The sequence below is a fragment of the Equus caballus genome, chromosome 26 (assembly GCF_041296265.1).
Source record: "Equus caballus isolate H_3958 breed thoroughbred chromosome 26, TB-T2T, whole genome shotgun sequence".
Classification (NCBI taxonomy): Eukaryota; Metazoa; Chordata; class Mammalia; order Perissodactyla; family Equidae; genus Equus; species Equus caballus.
Window position 1 is genome coordinate 45,917,093 of NC_091709.1, and position 16,995 is coordinate 45,934,087.

General features: G+C 40.7%; 1 protein-coding gene and 1 non-coding gene across 9 annotated transcripts in view; one reads left to right on the forward strand and one right to left on the reverse strand.

The window, feature by feature from the left end:
* Positions 1-16,995, reverse strand: part of HSF2BP (heat shock transcription factor 2 binding protein) — a 107,605-nt gene that overhangs the window by 78,782 nt on the left and 11,828 nt on the right. For all 8 annotated transcript variants that reach the window (XM_014736406.3, XM_070252134.1, XM_070252136.1 and 5 more), the window contains 3 exons: positions 13,906-14,009; positions 3,253-3,402; positions 1,319-1,451 (listed from right to left, as the gene is read on the reverse strand). In XM_014736406.3, the coding sequence (XP_014591892.2) occupies positions 1,319-1,451; positions 3,253-3,402; positions 13,906-14,009 (387 nt within the window). The remainder of the gene's footprint in view (positions 1-1,318; positions 1,452-3,252; positions 3,403-13,905; positions 14,010-16,995) is intronic.
* On the forward strand, positions 10,440-10,501 carry LOC111770863 (U7 small nuclear RNA). The gene has a single exon (XR_002804299.1). It is a non-coding gene; the product is annotated as a U7 small nuclear RNA (small nuclear RNA).

A 16,995-nucleotide genomic window follows, 5' to 3' on the forward strand; every position in this document is an offset into this window, starting at 1 on the left:
TAAGCCCCGAGATGTCTGCAAAGCAGCACTTTAATAAAACACCACCATAGTATGTAATCTTTCCAGTAAAGTTCATCAGCGTGTAAGTGAAAAACGTAAGTGCCACTTTCCAAGTCTTGGTGAGAGTTCCTATGTGAGCTACTCCAAGCAGGGAAACACAAAGGTAAGCTGAGCCTGTATGCTGGGCAACAGGCCGGTTCACCCACTGGCCAACTGCCTCCCCGCTACACACCAGCCAGCAACTCAGGCAGTTCAAATTCACAACCCAGCAGAACGACAAATCACATATGTCACAGACCTTTGGGGTCACCTGCAAATAGCAGAAAATCTAATCATCAAATTTGCAGACTTCTGTTAAAAAAAAAAAGACCTTAAAACACTTGTAAACGGTAGAGCAAAGCAAGCCTCCTCTCGCTGCAGGCGCTATGATGGAAGCACATAATGCCGTGCTGGGGTTGATTAAAGCGCTGGCTAAATGAGGGCCGCTGTAGAGACCCTCTGAGTCTCAACACCTACCCCAGAAGTATCATCAACTTTTAAGGGATCATGAAGAAACTGTCTACACAGGATCTATTTCATTAGGATTGCAGTAGAGGAAGGATAATGCCATGATAAAATTTCCTTTCTCTTTAATAGCAGAGCCTTGCCCTAAGGGTGGCATAGGACACAGCAGAGATGAAAGAGCAATGTAAAAAATAAGCCATAGCAATATACTGAACTATTTCACTGACTTCAGAACAAAGAGACTTAACACTCACTAGTACAGACCACCCCCTACTACGCTAGGCTATCAGTTATCATTTAACCATTTGGCTTTATCCTCGACAGTAGTTTTGCCATAGAATTCTATCATAACTCTATCTATAATCTTTGGGAGAAATTTACTAAAGAGACAATTGAGGTTTTTGGAATTCTTTAACTGTTGTACCAAAACAACAGCAAGGGCTTAGCTTAAGCTCAACTTAGGGCCTTTACTCAAGCTAGACATTAGTAAAATGATGATGATTCCAAATAACAAGGAGCTAAACTTACAGTTGTGTTTTGACTTCTGTTGGGGTACAGAACTGAAGAGAACATGCACCTCACCCTGGTTCCTAAGATCAATCGTTCTTACGGATGGTTACCAGAGTTGCCTGCGGTGATGGTCCACAATACACCCCTGGTACCTATCCCTGCGCTACTGAGTCAGATTTCCAGGGTAAGAATCACACAAGATTTGAAAACGTTCCTGACAGATTTATGCACACACACCCCTGACTGGAGTCACCGCTCTAGAACACCCTTCCAACAGTCACTACGTTTGAAAAGAATTACTCACTTGTTACGATTCCGGCCAGAGCAAAAACAAACTGGTTTTCGTCAGAATCAAGCTCCTTGACATCCCCGTCCAGTGACTTCACAAAACTCTCCATTGTTTGACCAGTGATGCTGAAAAACTTCAAAGCTTTATCCTGAAAGTTTGGAAAGGAAAATACCAGACTCTTTCACAGATACCAGCATGAAAACGTTTTAAAAGTGCACAACACAGAAGACACACTCTGGTTTTAACTACAGTAACAATATTTTCAAGTCTATTCTTTCATTAAAGATTCAATCGAAAAGATCAGAAAAAAGAAGTTTGAGGTATGCAGAAGACTGAAGACTGATGACGGAAAGAGTAAAATAAATAAATATATATATATATAGGAAACAGCTCAGATTTACACAATGATGGAAGTACTGGGATGAATTCATCCAAAAATATACTAGAAATATACTAGGAAAATATGTTCTCTGTTCTAGGCATGAAACCAGAGGTTTTCAAACCTTTGGCAGAACTGCTTTTCAAATAAGATCTGAACTGAAATCTCAACATGTAGAAGAGATAAAGACAGTGAACAGGCTCATCTGGCAGTTTAAATCTTCATTATGTGGCAAACAGTACTTCCGAGTTTGCAGAACCTTTGAAGCCCTTCCTTGGGGGTGCTAGGATTCTAAGGAGTAATTTTAAAACCAATGCATTTACAAATGGCACAAGGGAACTTCGTGGGGTGATATAAATGTTCTAAGACTGGATTGTGGTGACGATTACACAACTCTGGAAATTAGCTAAAAACCACTAAATTGTACACTTGCAAAAGGATGAATTTTCTGGTATATAAATTATACCTCAATAAGTTCAATAAATTTTAAAATGTATTTAATCTCTCCACCTAAAGTCACACAGTTTTTATTTCTGTAAGTGATAAGTGATTTATTATTGGCCTCTCACAAAACATCCTCCTCTTGACTTCTACTCCCATTCATGACCACAGCATTCTCCCAGAGGCAACCCACCATCCTCCTCCTCAGTTCCTCTCGCTCTCAGCTGTTGAGTCTGCCCTGTCACAACACTTGCCTCAATCACCATGGCTCTCCTCCCTTCCCATCCCCGCTATCATATCAGGGGCCTGCTGAACTCACTCCAGCCTGAGCCACTGGGATGGCCTTCCAATGAGTCTTCCTGTCTAGTCTCCATACCCACAACCCCACCTTCTACCTATCCTCTCTGTCAGGTTCATCTCTGCACAATTGTTCTCTTGTCCTATCACTCTTTTACTCAAAAATCCTTCAGGAATCCATCATCAACCTGACATTTAAGGTCATCCAAAATCACATTCCATCCTACCTTTTATGCCTTATTTCCCCGACTTTCCCACTTGACCCTTCACACTGTGTCAGCTGACCCACACGCTGTGCCTAAAACCAACCTGGGACTTCGCGCTCTCTGCCTTTGATTACACTGTTTCCTTCCTCTTGAGCCACCTTCCTCCTTTTCTGCCACTGCCACCCATACAAGTTAATCAAGGCTCATTTCAGATCTCTCTTCCTCGGTGAAATTCCATCATGTGCATGTGTGTGCACTATTAATGTACGTATGTTAAATAACATAACATTCAATAAATTAAATATTACATTACCCACGGAATTAACATAGGCAAAGCACTCTAAACTTTGTTAAATACATGTAAATGTCAAGTAATAAGACTGAAGTGGTATCATCTCCACAAACACCACACAGACTCCAGGAGAGAAGGGATCTTATTTCATTCACTTCACATACTCCCAGAGTACCGGGTTACAATGGACCCTACACAGTTGGTGTTCCAAAACCAGTGACGAAGGAACAAAAGAAATGGACTTAGCCTGTAAGCACCCTCATAGCTGCGCTGGACTCTCTCAGTCACATAGCGCTAATCAACAATACCCAGACAGCCCACTGGTCGTACTCACCCCTCCTAGAATGGCTTTGACAACCTCCTCGCTACTGGAGACACCCCACAAAAGAGTACAGGCTGCTGCTCCCATCTCCGTACAATACTCTGCCTGCTGCAGGAGCTGCTGCTTCGCTTCATTCAGCTGCTGTCGAAGAACCAGTTTCTCCTGAAATCAAAACAAAATAAAATCAGAAAAATGAATAGCATTCAACCTTGAAATATCTCTATTGTGTTTCCTCTTTCAAAGATATTTCTTGAAGAAATGCATGCAGAATTATAGAAAACAGTTGGTAAATGAAAACCAGTCCCTAGAAAGCCATAATCCATATTTTTTAAAAAACTTCAGAGGCAAAAATAACACTCTTAGAAAAGAACACACTACTGCATTAGAGTTTATAAATGCCACCAAAGACTTGAATTCGTCTTCTTTAAGTAAAATGAAAACATGAGGCATCTCAGGTCCCAAGTGGCTCTACCCAAGACCGGCACCAACTGGGACACCTGAACAGAGTACCAACCTGACAGTAGTCCACACAGAGCAACATCTCTAAGAAAGGAGCTGCCCCCTCCACTGTAAAAACACCACATGACACAGCTAAGACCAGGTAGGAAAGATGGGAGCAGAGGCAGGAGAGCAGTATGAAGGCAGGGCCTCCCAGGCGTGCCCTGGCACAGCAAGCTAAGCGCCCGTGTCAGGAGAAGAGGGAGGCCAGGAAAGACTTCTCACCCGCCCCCCACCAGCGGCTTCTGAAGAAACGTAGCAGGCAAGTGTCAGCCAGGGCTCTTAACAAGTGAACTGTCCTCCCGATGTCCCCTCTGAGCACACAAGCACTCCTACAGGCACACCTTCAGGTGAGTCTTGGGTGATGTGGGGCTTCCTGCCCTCCCCAACCACCACCTCCAGTTTCACTATTCCTTACTACCTGACATTCCCTTAAAAGATGAGAGCATTTCCTCACTTCATGAAACTCAAAAATATAAACACCAAGCTAAATGCATTTATACCAAAGTCTAATTGGCTCAACAGTCCACAAAGTTGAGTATATTAGACATTTTAGGCTTTTCTTTTAGAGAGGTGAGTGCAGGACAATTAGAGTAGAGGGGCTTTTTGCCTAGGGGAAGAAAGGGAGCAGTGGGCCACAAGTCAAAGTCTGTTCACTTCATAACTTGGCCTAAGGTGGCCAGTCACATCTACCTGGGGATGACGCATTTGAGATTTAAAGCTTCATACATGTTCACATATATTCACACAATTTACGAGAAAAAATGGTCACTGAGCCTACGACACATGCTAACACTGCTTTATGTGACTTATAAACTCTGGGTTTTTAACATCTGACTTCATCATAACAATAGTCTAGATTCCTAGATTCGATCTTCAGGCGTCTGTAGCTGAACCCACTCAAGTTGGGGTGACGTATGCAAAAGCTCTATCACAGCACGTCCTTTCAGAATTCCAGCTTTTCTCACAGGTGAAGCAGCCTGCATTCCAATTAGTCTGGTTACGGTGGTTCTTCTGCAAGATCACACAAGAACTGCTGAGAAGGACAGTGTTCACTAGGGTCACATTTGGTGGTTGTAAGCAGATATGCCCAACAAGGGCTGCACAGATAGTACAATAACACCAAGAGAAACTCAAAGAAAATAATTCCACTCAGAAAAACATCAAAATAAGAAAATACTTAAGAAAAAATTTAAGAAAGTAGTTCAAGACCTGTACAGTAAAAACTATAACACATTATGAGGAAAATTAAAAGAAGAGCTAAACAAATGGAAAGATATACCACGTTCACGGACTGGAAGACTCGATATTGGTAAGATGGTAATTCTCCCCAAACTGATATACAGATTGAACACAATCACTATCAAAATTTTAGCAGGCTTTTTTGTACAAATTCATAATCTGATTCTAAAGTTCACATGGAAATGCCAAAAAAATGTTTGAAAAAGAAATACAATGTGAGAGGACTGACATTACCTGATTTCAAAAACAGAGAGTTAGGTCAAGATGGCAGCATAGATGGACTCTGAACTCACCTCCTCCAAGGGACACAAAAAATTTACAAGTACTCTTGGAACAATTACCCCTGAGAGAGAACTGAAAACTGGATAAAAAGAACCCCCCACAAGAAGGGACACTGTTGACAGAGGTGGAAAAGGCAGAAACTCCTTTCTGGGGAGAAAAAAAGCTACCTTCTAGCCCGCCAGGAGCAATCCTAAGGAACAAATCTTTCCCTGAAGGAAATACAACACTGGAAATGAAAACTTCACTAGAGGGACTCAAAAGCAGAGTAGATGATACAGAAGAATGGATCAGCGAGTTGGAAGAACGACTAGAGGAAATCACCCAAGCTGAACAGACAGAAGAAAAAAGAATTAAAAAGAACGAGGACAGTCAAAGAGACTTCTGGGACAACATCAAGCGCACTAACACCCATATTATAGGTGTCCAAGAAGGAGAAGAGAAAGAGAAAGGGACAGAGAAATAAAGCTGAAAACTTTCCTAAGGAATGAAACAGACATCCAGGTATAGAAAACACAGAGAGCACCAAGCAAGATAAACCCAAAGAGGCCTACACCAAAACACATCATAATTAAAATGTCAAGAATTAAAGATAAAGAGAGAATCCTAAAAGCCACAAGAGAAAGGCAACAAATGACATACAAAGGAAACCCCATAAGGCTACCAGCTGACTTCTCAGCAGAAACCTTACAGGCTAGAATGGAGCGGCATGATATATTTAAAGTGCTGAAAGGAAAAAACTTACAGCCAAGAATACTTTACCTAGCAAGGTTATCATTCAGGATGGAAAGAGAGATAAAGAGTTTCCCAGGCAAGCAAAAACTAAAGGAGTTTATCACCAAGAAACTAGCCTTACAAGAAATGCTAAAGGGAGTTATTTAAGTGGAAAAGAGAAGACCACAAATAGGAATAAGAAAACTATCAAAAAAAATACAATCACTGGTAAAGGTAAATATACAGTAAAGGTAGCAGATCAACCACCTATGAAGCTAATATGAAGGTCAAAAGACAAAAGTACTAAAATTACCTATTTCCATCATAAAAGGGTAACAGATACACACACACACAAAGAAGAGGTTAGAGGGGACGGCCCTATGCTGTAGTGGTTGAGTCCAGCGTGCTCCACTTTGGCAGCCCAGGTTTGCGGGTTCAGATCCCGGGTGCAGACCTACACCACCTGGCAAGCCATGCTGTGGCAGCATCCCACACACAAAATGGAGGAAGAGTGGCATAGATGTTAGCTCAGGGCTAATCTCCCTCAAGCAGAAAAAAAAAAAGAGAGGAAGACTGGCAACAGATGTTAGCTTAAAACAAATCTTACTCACCAAAAAAAGAAAAAAAAGAGGTTAAATATGATATCAAAAACACAAAATGTAGGAGAAGCGGAGTAAAAGAGTAGAGCTTTTAGCAAGAGGTCAAACTAAAGAGACCAACTTAATACAGATCGTGATATACGTAGGTTATTATATATGGACCTCACAGTAATCACAAACCAGAAACCTATTATAAACACACAAAAAATTAAGAGAAAGGAACCCAAACATAATACTAAAGAAAGCCATCAAACCACAAGGGAAGAGAGCAAGAGAAGAAGAAAGGAATAGGGGAAACTACTAAAACACCCAGAAAAAAAGTAACAAAATGGCAATAAGTACATACTTATCAACAGCTACTTTAAATGTCAATGGACTAAATGCTCCAATCAAAAGGCAGAGAGTGGTTAATTGGATAAAAAAACAAGACCCATATATATGCTGCATACAAGAGACACACTTCAGACCTAAAGTCACTCACAAACTGAAAGTGAAAGATGGAAAAAGATATTCCATGCAAATGGCAAAGAAAAGAAAGCAGGGGTAGCAATACTTATATCAGACAAAATAGACTTTAAAACAAAAACTGTAACACGAGACAAAGAAGGGCACTACATAATGACAAAGGGAACCATCCAACAAGAGGCTACAACCCTTGTAATTATCTACGCACCCAACATAGGAACTCCTAAATATAAAAAGCAATTATTAACAGACAAAAAAAGGAGAAACAGAAACACAATAAGAGTAGGGGAGTTTTACACTCCACTTACACCAATAGATAGATCATCCAAACAGAAGATCAATAAGGAAACACTGGCCTTAAATGACACCGATGGACTTAGCTGATATATACAGAACATTCCATCCAAAAACCGCAGAATACACATTCTTTTCAAATGCACACTGAACATTCTCCAGGATAGATCACATGTTAGGCCACAAAACAATAAATTTAAGAAGATCGAAATAATACGAAGCATCTTTTTGGACCACAATGATATGAAACTAGAGATCAACTACAGCAAGAAAATCAGAAGAGCCACAAATACGTGGAGATTAAACAAAATTCTACTGAACAACGACTGGGTCAACGAAAAAATCAAAGGAGAAATCAAAAAACACCTGGGACAAGTAAAAATGAAAATATGACATGCCAAAATCTATGGGATACAGCAAAAGCAGTTCTAAGAGGGAAGTTTACAACAATACAGGTCTACCTCAACAAACAAGAAAAATCTCAAATAATCTAACAGTGCACCTAAAGGAACTGGGAAAAGAAGAACAAATAAAGCCCAAAATCAGTAGAAGGAAGGAAATAATAAAAATCAGAGCAGAAATAAATGAAATAGAGACTAAAAAAACAACAGAAAAAATCAATGAAACTAAGAAATAGTTCTTTAAAAAGATAAACAAAATTGACAAACCATTAACCAGGCTCACTAAGAAAAAAAGAGAGAAGGCTCAAATAAATGAAATCGGAAAGGAAAGAGGAGAAATTACAGTGGACACTTCAGAAATACAAAAGATTATATGTTATATTGGAAATAATCTAAATGTCCATCAAGTGATGACCATCCAATGGAATATTATTCAACAATAAAAAGAACAAACAATTGACGTATGCTAATATTAATGAACTTCCAAAACACTACACCAGGCACAAAAGACTACATATTATATGATTCCACTTCTACAAAAGATTCAGAGAAGGCAAATCTATAGAGACAGAAAGGAGACGAGGGGTTGCCTGGGCTGGGCAGGAAAGCAAGCACTAACGACAAACTGATATGTGATAGAAATGTTCTAAAAATTGGGCAAAATCCAGCACTTACTCATGCTAAAAATTCTCAGCAAACTAGGAATAGGGGAAACTTCCTCAACTTGATAAAAACCATCTACAAAAAGCCTACAACTAAAATCATATTTATGTTTATAATAGGGGAGGCTATGCATGAGTGGGGGCAAGGAGTATAGGGGAAATCTCTGTACATTCCACTCAATTTTTCTGTGAACCTAAAACTTCTCTTAAAAAAAAAGCCTATTTTTTAAAAATCATACTTAACGGTGGAGGACTCAGTGCTTTCCCCCAAGATGAGCAGCAAGGTAATAATGTCCACTCTCACCACTCTCCTTCGTCCATAATGCTGCAAGTTCCAGACAGTGCAATAAGGCAAGACAAAGAAATAAAAGGCATATCAAGCAGAAGGAAGAAACAGAACTGTCCCTATTTACAAATGATACAACTGTCTATATAAAAATATCTCAAGGAATCTACAAAAAAGTCCTAGAACTCATAAATGAGTTCAGCCAGGTCACAAGATCAACACACAAAAAGCAATTGCATTTCTAAATATTAACAACAAAAAAGCAGAAACCAAAATTAAAAGTACACCACCATTTTCAATCGCTCCAAGGAAAATGAAATACTTGGGTAAAAATCTAACAAAACTTGTAAGATGGATACATTGAAAATTACAAACTGCTGACGAAAGAAATTAAAGATAGCCTAAATAAATGAAAAGACATACTTTGTTTATGGATTGAAAGACTCAACATAAGAAACATATTAATTCCCCCCAAACTGATCTGCAGATGTAACACAATTCCCATAAAAATCCAAGCAAGAATTTTTGTAGACATAGATGAGATTATAAAATTTATATGAAAAAGTAAAGGACCTGTTCAGACAGCTTTGAGGAAGAAGAACTAAATGGGAAGAAGCCCTTTACCCAGAGCCCAGGCTTCCCACACAGCCACAGGAGTAAGACAGAGAGCACCGGTGGGAGAACCATCAGCGGACCAGAGCACAGAGCCCAGAGAGACCGAGGCAAAGACGCCCAGCTGACTACTGACAAACAGGCAAAAGCAAGCCAGGCGACGAAAGATGGTCTTGTCAACAAATGGTGCTGCAGCAACTGGACAACCATAGGCCAAAAGAGAAAAAATCAACCTAAGTTCACACCTTATACGAACAATAACTCAAAATGGATCACGAACTTAAACATAAAATATAAAACTGTCAGGAAAAACAACAGAAGAAGCTCTTAGGACCCAGGGCGAGGTGAAAAGTTCTTAGACATAACAGAAAAAGTACGATCCAGGAAAGGAGAAATCAACGAATTGGACTTCATCCCAATTTAAAACTTTTGCTCTTCCGAAAGGTCCTATGAAAAAGACGAAAAGACAAGCTACAGACTGGAAGAAAATATCTGTAAACCACATATCAAATAAAGGACTTTTATCTAGACTATATCAAGAACTCTTTAAAGTCAACAGTAAAAAAAAAATCCAATTAGAAAACGGGCAAAAGACACAAACAGCTATTTTACAGAAGAGGATATACTGACAGAAAATAAGAACACGCAAAGATGTTCAATACCATTACAGCCATTAGGGCAACGCAAATTAAAACCACAACACATTATCAAAATGGCTAAAATAAAAAATAGTAATAACACCAAACGCTAGTTGGGATGTGGAAGAAGTGAATCACTAACACATTGCTGGTGGAAATGTAAAATGGTGCAGCCACTCTGGAAAACAATTTGGCAATTTCTTACAAAACTGAACACTCACTTACCACACGACCCAGCAATTGCACTCTTAGGCACTTATCCCAGAGAAATGAAAACACACACTCCCACATACATTCCCACAGAAGCCTAGACACGGGTGTTCACGGGACCTTTACTCACAACAGCAAAAATCTGGAAACAAGCCAAATGTCTCTCAGTGGGAGACAGCCAAACAAACTGATGTTCCACATCATGGAACACCACGCAGCCACACAAAGGAACAACTACGACACACACAACGACTTGCACGGATCTGAGTGAAAAAGCCACTATCAAAAGGTTATACGCTGAGTGTTGAAGCTCTTTTAGAATTTGTCTAGCAGGTTTCCCAGTCCTCACTGGAAGACACTCCTCCTCCCCAAAAAATGCTATATTCTGAATTATTCCATTTTGTGACATGCTTGAAATAAAATTATAGAGATTAATGTGTGGCAACTATGCACTAGCAGTTGCCAGGAGGTAGGCACAGGGACAGGGTGGGTGTGCCTGAAATGTGGTAGCAGGAGATCTCTGCAGTGAGGGACAGCTCTGTATCCGGAGCATGGTGGTGGTGACACGAATCTATACATGATAAACTGGCACAGACCTATGCACACACACAGATGGGTATATGTGAAACTCATTAAATACACACAAGTACAGGTGAAACTGGTGAAACCCGAGTGAGCTCTGTGGACTGCACCTGTGTCAATGCCCTGGCTCTTACCTGGTATCCTAGTTACACAGCATGCTACCACTGGGGGAAACTGGGTAAAGGGTATAGAGGACTTTCTGCAACTTCCTGTGAATCTATAATTATCTCAAAAACACTTTACCAAACAGCCGGCCCAGTGGTGTGGTGGTTGAGCATGCGTGCTCTGCTTCAGTGGCCCAGGGTCACAGGTTCGGATCCTGGGCACAGACCTACACACCACTCATCAAGCAATGCTGTGGTAGGCATCCCACATATAAAAAGTAGAGGAAGATGGGCACTTATGTTAGCTCAGGGCCAATCTTCCTCAGCAAAAAGAGGACTGGTGGTGGATGTTAGTGCAGGGCTAATCTTCCTCAAAAAAAAATTTTTAACCAAAGGACAAACTGGATTGGGGCAATAGTTGTACAAGTGCACAAGTTTACTAAAAATTATCAAACTATACTTTTACAACACGTGAATTTTATGGTATACAAAACATACCTCAATAAAGCTGCTTTTAAAAAATAAACAATAGGGGCTGGCCTGGTGGCATAGTGGTTAAGTTTGTGTACTCCGCTTCAGCAGGCCAGAGTTCACAGGTTTGGATCCCAGGCATGGACCTACACACCACACATCAAGCCATGCTGTGGCGGCATCCCATATACCAAACATAGAGGAAGACTGGCACAGATGTTAGCTCAGCGACAATCTTCCTCAAGCAAAAGAGGAAGATTGGCAACAGATGTTAGCTCAGGGCCAGTCTTCCTCACCAAAAGAAATTAAAAATAAAATAAATAAAATAAAAAAGGGAAAACAATAATCAAACCCTGATGTATTTACTTATTTAAAGTGAATACTCATACATAACAGAGTATTTTGTTCAGAATATTCAGAGAATTCAAGTACAAAACTTTCAAGATTCCTTCAAAACCTTTCTGTAGTTCATTTCTGATTTTAACTGAACTATACTCAGTTATTTTTCTTTAAAAAGTTTCCATAAATATACATTTGCAACAACTTCCCTTTTATTACCACAAAAGTAGCAAGTCTTTCCTAACAAATTAAAAAGATAGATAACAAAAAATCGGCAGTCCATATTTAAGTTAGTTTACTGACGATGAAAAGTACACGCCATAAGAAAACAAGAGAGAGAGAGGATGAAACCACAGTAAGCCACGGAAACGCCTGCTCCTCAAAGAGAACACGGGGGGAACTCTGCACCTTATCGATGCTAAGTTCACATGCGGGACCACCCCGGCAGGTGCTATAAAAGCTCGGCTGGCAGATACTCTACAGAAAGCCTCAGCTAACTCACAGTAATAGCACCATCCTTCAAAGAGTAATTCAGAACCCTCCCACAGTTTCACCTACACACGGAAGTTGGGCTCTTTCCTCTCTCGAGTTCAGAGGCTGCTGCTGCCAGACTCCCCTGACCAGCCTCGTGGATCACAGCAAGGCCCCGCTGAACCCCTCCACGGATCCGAGTCCATCATCACTGAGGACTCTCTCAATCTGGGCCATGAACCAAGCTTTCCGCTCCAGCAGCCAGTCTCCAGCAGGTGCGGGCTTGCTGCTCATCCAGCACATTTCTTTATGATTCTGAGTCCAGACTTTGTTTTCTGACCTTTTCTTACATACTGGATTCAGTAACTTCTGCCTTTTCCTCACAACTTTTATCCACCCTAAGTACTTACTGGCAAGACTCTGATTTAGGATCTAGTCTCTAGATTCTTTCCTGGTCCCTCAACTCTCAAATAAGCTTCCAGAGTCCAGCCTCATGATCTGTACAGACCTGGACAGAGACCATAGAAAACGTTACAGAAAAGGCAGCTGCCAGTTCTCTACAGCAAGATGACACAGGGCTTTGTTACAGCAAACTTGCAGGGCCTCCCCTCTGTGTCAAATTAAGTAAGATACTTACCTAGAAATGGGAAATAGTTTAATCTAAAATATTTCCACATTTAAAAAAATAATAAAATAAAAAACCAAAATATTTTAACTAAGGTTAAAGGGTCAGGGCATTAACATGCTTGTAATCTGACACTGCTTTACCATGGCCATTTCATTGTCTATACCAGCACTTTTCCAGAATGACTTATTTTTAAGCATTACATCTAAAATCCCGGCAAAACATGCATTTTTCTTATGCTTAGCAATTAAAAAAGAAGAAGAAATTTAAGATTCTGCCCAATTTGAGCTTCAACCTTAACAAGGATGTCTCAGCAATTTAAGGAAGTATTGAACCCATGGATTGTATTGTTAACATTTAGCAAATTCCTTCTTGCCCCTTGGTCAACTTCTTTCAGAACATGAAACTTTTAGGCCCAGAAAAATTAACCACATTCCCATCTTAGTTTATCAAGATCTAAATAGGATATGACAAAGCTAAAGTTTCAACTTTCAATATGTGACACTCGTACTCAGTTTTGAGACTGAAACTCTTTCCCTAACCTTTCCCACTTGCTCAATATTAAAGTCTACCCAAAATCCACCAGTTCTGGAAAACCACCATTGCAGCGACACTCGGATACCCTCACACGAGGAGGCAGCAGGAGCCAAGTTCAGCACACAGGCGTGGGGCCTGGACCAGCTCCCTCCCATCCCTGGTACCTGCTGACCCAGCTGCACCGGGAGAAGCGCCTGAGACGCACGGACAGCTGCTGACCACCTGCCAGCACGCAGTGAACACCACACAGGAGCTGCCACCACTGGTACTCCTAGTGTATTACTATTGAAAATAAAAACGCTCCAAATATTTCTATTTAATATATCTATCTCTGATTATAAACCATTATGTGCATGACTTTTTTTAAGATTATTATATTCTTAATTTTAATGTTTTAGAATGGTCTTTTAAACATAAAAATTAACAGTAAATGACTATTAAAAGGTACCAAGTAAATAGCCTCCACATTAAGCAGTTATAAAATCAAATGTTCAACTATTTCAAACCCATTCAGAATACACACATTTAAAAATACAATCTCTCGAGGCCTAAGGGCTAGAAAGACTGTCATTAATGCCACTTTGTGGACACAATCACGATGCTGGCGCTTGAAGCAGCGGTCTGTGAGCACCACACCTTCTTGTCTCTCATGCTGTCAGCTTGCACCGTCTCCAGGCGAGCTTTGAAGTGCTCACAATCCATCCTCAGTTGCTCTATTTCTTGCTCTTTCCTTTCCAGGTCTAGAAGAAAAAGACGTAAAAACACTCAATATTTCAAATCACTAATGTCTCCTAAGCATCCATGTTGCCTAATCTTCTTAGGAAAACCCATACCAATTTCTCAGGCAGGATCAATCACATAACCAGTCCTTGAATAACCAGTATTGTACAAGTTCTGCTTTTTAAGTTTTTATCAGTTTTTAGCCCATAGCAGAAAGCACTTTTTTTTGTTGTTTTCTGTTTTATGCTTTTAAGACCTCATTTTACTGCCAGACATATACTCAAGGCTTTAAGAAAGCGTGTTATTTAAAGGACTGAAGGCAGCACTGAGAAGCCCGACTGTCTCCTGGCACAGACTTGTATCTGATCCATAAAAAGCAGAAGGCAGCTGAGTGAGTAGACGGTGCCAGCCAGGGCTGATTCACAAAGCTAGCCTCACCAACTGGCATACTGACTCAATGGGAACAGCCACAGTAGTAGTCAACGGAGGAGGGATCGAGACAAGAAAAGGCCACAGGGAAAGCTGGCAACCACGGAATACTTCCCCTCCACCATATTTGTTTAGATGATGATTCAAATAGCCAGGAAAAATCCCAAAAGACTTTCACATTAATAAATCTGAAGTCAAAAGTATCATCAACTTTAAATAAAAACTATGCTGCAGAAATACTGACATTCAAAAAGAAAAGAAATACATAATTTAAAATTTTAAGTGCCTTGACTTCAAGGGCTAAGAAACCATAAGCCAAAATATACCAAGATTTGAGGGGGGACGTGCTCAGAGCTAATGGTGCAATTTCTCCAATTAAAGTAGCAATACTTGAGGACAGTAATTCTCAAACTTTAGTGCACATCAGAATGCCCTGGAGACTTGCTCCAACACAGACTGCTGGGCCCCATCCTCAGGGATTCTGATTTGGTAGGCCTGAGGTGGGCCTGAGAATCTGCATTTCTAACAAGTTTCCAGGTGAGACTGCTGGTCTGGGGACAGAGTTTAAGAACAACTGCTTCAGGATAACAGCGTGGTCTCTCATCACTAACGAAATGAAATCCACAAACCAGCAATGGCAAAGAAGGGGACCCAGCCATAGGAATGTGACAGAGTGGAAAAACGGAGGGTGGGCGAAGGCAGCCCGTGGTGCCGTGAGAGGAGCAGATGCCTGGGAAATGGGACAGCACTCCACCCTAGAGGAGAAAAGGCTCACAGACACTTCCTCCAAGGAGGTGCAGACAAGAGAAGGGGTTGGCTGTATAAGCGAGGGGCCTGAGAAGGCGAGGGGAAGCCCAAACAAGGAACCTGGGGGCAGGGGCTGCCAAGAACAACAGGGGGATCCCAAAAAGCTCCAGAGGAATAGAGGGAGTCTACACCTTCTGGAGACCCTCTGCCCTAGAAGGAAGATCAGAAGCTAAAGCTAAACATTCAGTCAGAGATTACGACACTGGCAGGCAAAGCTGGCAAAGCTTCTTTTAAAACGTGTTTCTTAGAAACTAGGGAACTAGGGGAAAGTCACGTGGGACTACTTCTTCTCCCGTAAGTCAGTTTTCTTTTCTGCCCTTCTACGATGTAGAACATGAAAGCCCAGGACATGACTTTCACTGAAATTATTTTGTCCCACTAATCCTGGCCACATGAGAAATCAAATACCAATCAAGTGCTACGCTTTGAAAACTACGTAATTGCCTTTGTAACAATATTAAATGAAAACATATATGTATTATTTATACATATTACTTATAATTATGTATGAAGTATGAACTGCATATGGTCACAGACAAAAAGAAAGAAAATATAAAAGGGAACTAAGATAATTTTTCCTTTTCAGTTAACTTTTAAATTTTTCTTCTATTATTAAACTGTATATTAGTCAAACACCGTAAAGAAGATAGGAAATTACATCTCTACAAGCCTTATTATGTGTACAAATATGTAGGCATTAATTTTGACCACCCAAAAGACTCTTTCATTATGATAACTTCATAATCTCTCTTGCTCTGTCATTCTCTATGATCCTCCTGTAAGTTAACATAACAAAGGGACAGGGTTAAAACACCCCACTCTACCACGGGCTACCCCAAAGACTTCCAGGTCAGCGTCAGGGATGCCACACCCACCCGCTCCAGGCTGTCCAGGAGGCGGCAGCATGCTCCGCTGTACCAGCCCACCGCCTTGTGGCCAGATAGGAGCGTTGCTGCCGCCTCCTACCAACACTCCCCCCTCATTTTCCACTGGGACTGCAGCATGCCTGCCACCCAGACCACCACGAGCACAGGGAGTTTCATGTTTTGTTTTCTGATGCATCCCAAATGCCTAGAACAGCACATGGCACGGAGTAAGCACTTGATAGTCGTCACATAAATGAATTTCACTTCTTTATACATTCCTTCTGCTAATCCTTGAACACAGAAAAACCCGGCCACTTTGATTATATGTCTGATTCTTTTATAATGAGACTATATTGCTTTTGTAATTTTGTTAAAAAGCAGGGACAGAAACAATATGGATGGTGAATGACATAGCATACATAGTGAAGACAGGGTCTTACCCAGCCTCAGCACTGGAATAGGGAAGGAGCTGCCAGCCTGGACTGGAGTTCAACCGCTAATCTTAGTATCGAAATGAAGGGAAAATCTCCATTTAACTGTTAACTGAATGAAAGGGTGGTCCAGACAGACTACCAATATACAGAAGCAATCTAAATCACCGGCCAGGTCAACCGCTACATAGCTTCTGAAATTTACAACTCTTCTTTGATAGTTTTAGTAACATGAGAGTGACTCTCTCTCTTAATGCTCAGTTCACAGGAAGAGTACAGAGAACTGTATAAAGGCAGGATATAGAGAGCTATAAATGAAAAGCTGGGTTTCTAAAACACTAACCAAAGAAATTTAAACTATACAAAAGGGATCAATTTCTCCTACCCTTTCTTTACCAACTGGTATGTTTATAACCAATTTAATAAATTACCATTTCTTTCATATCAACACGAAAATGTTTTTGATCAAAATA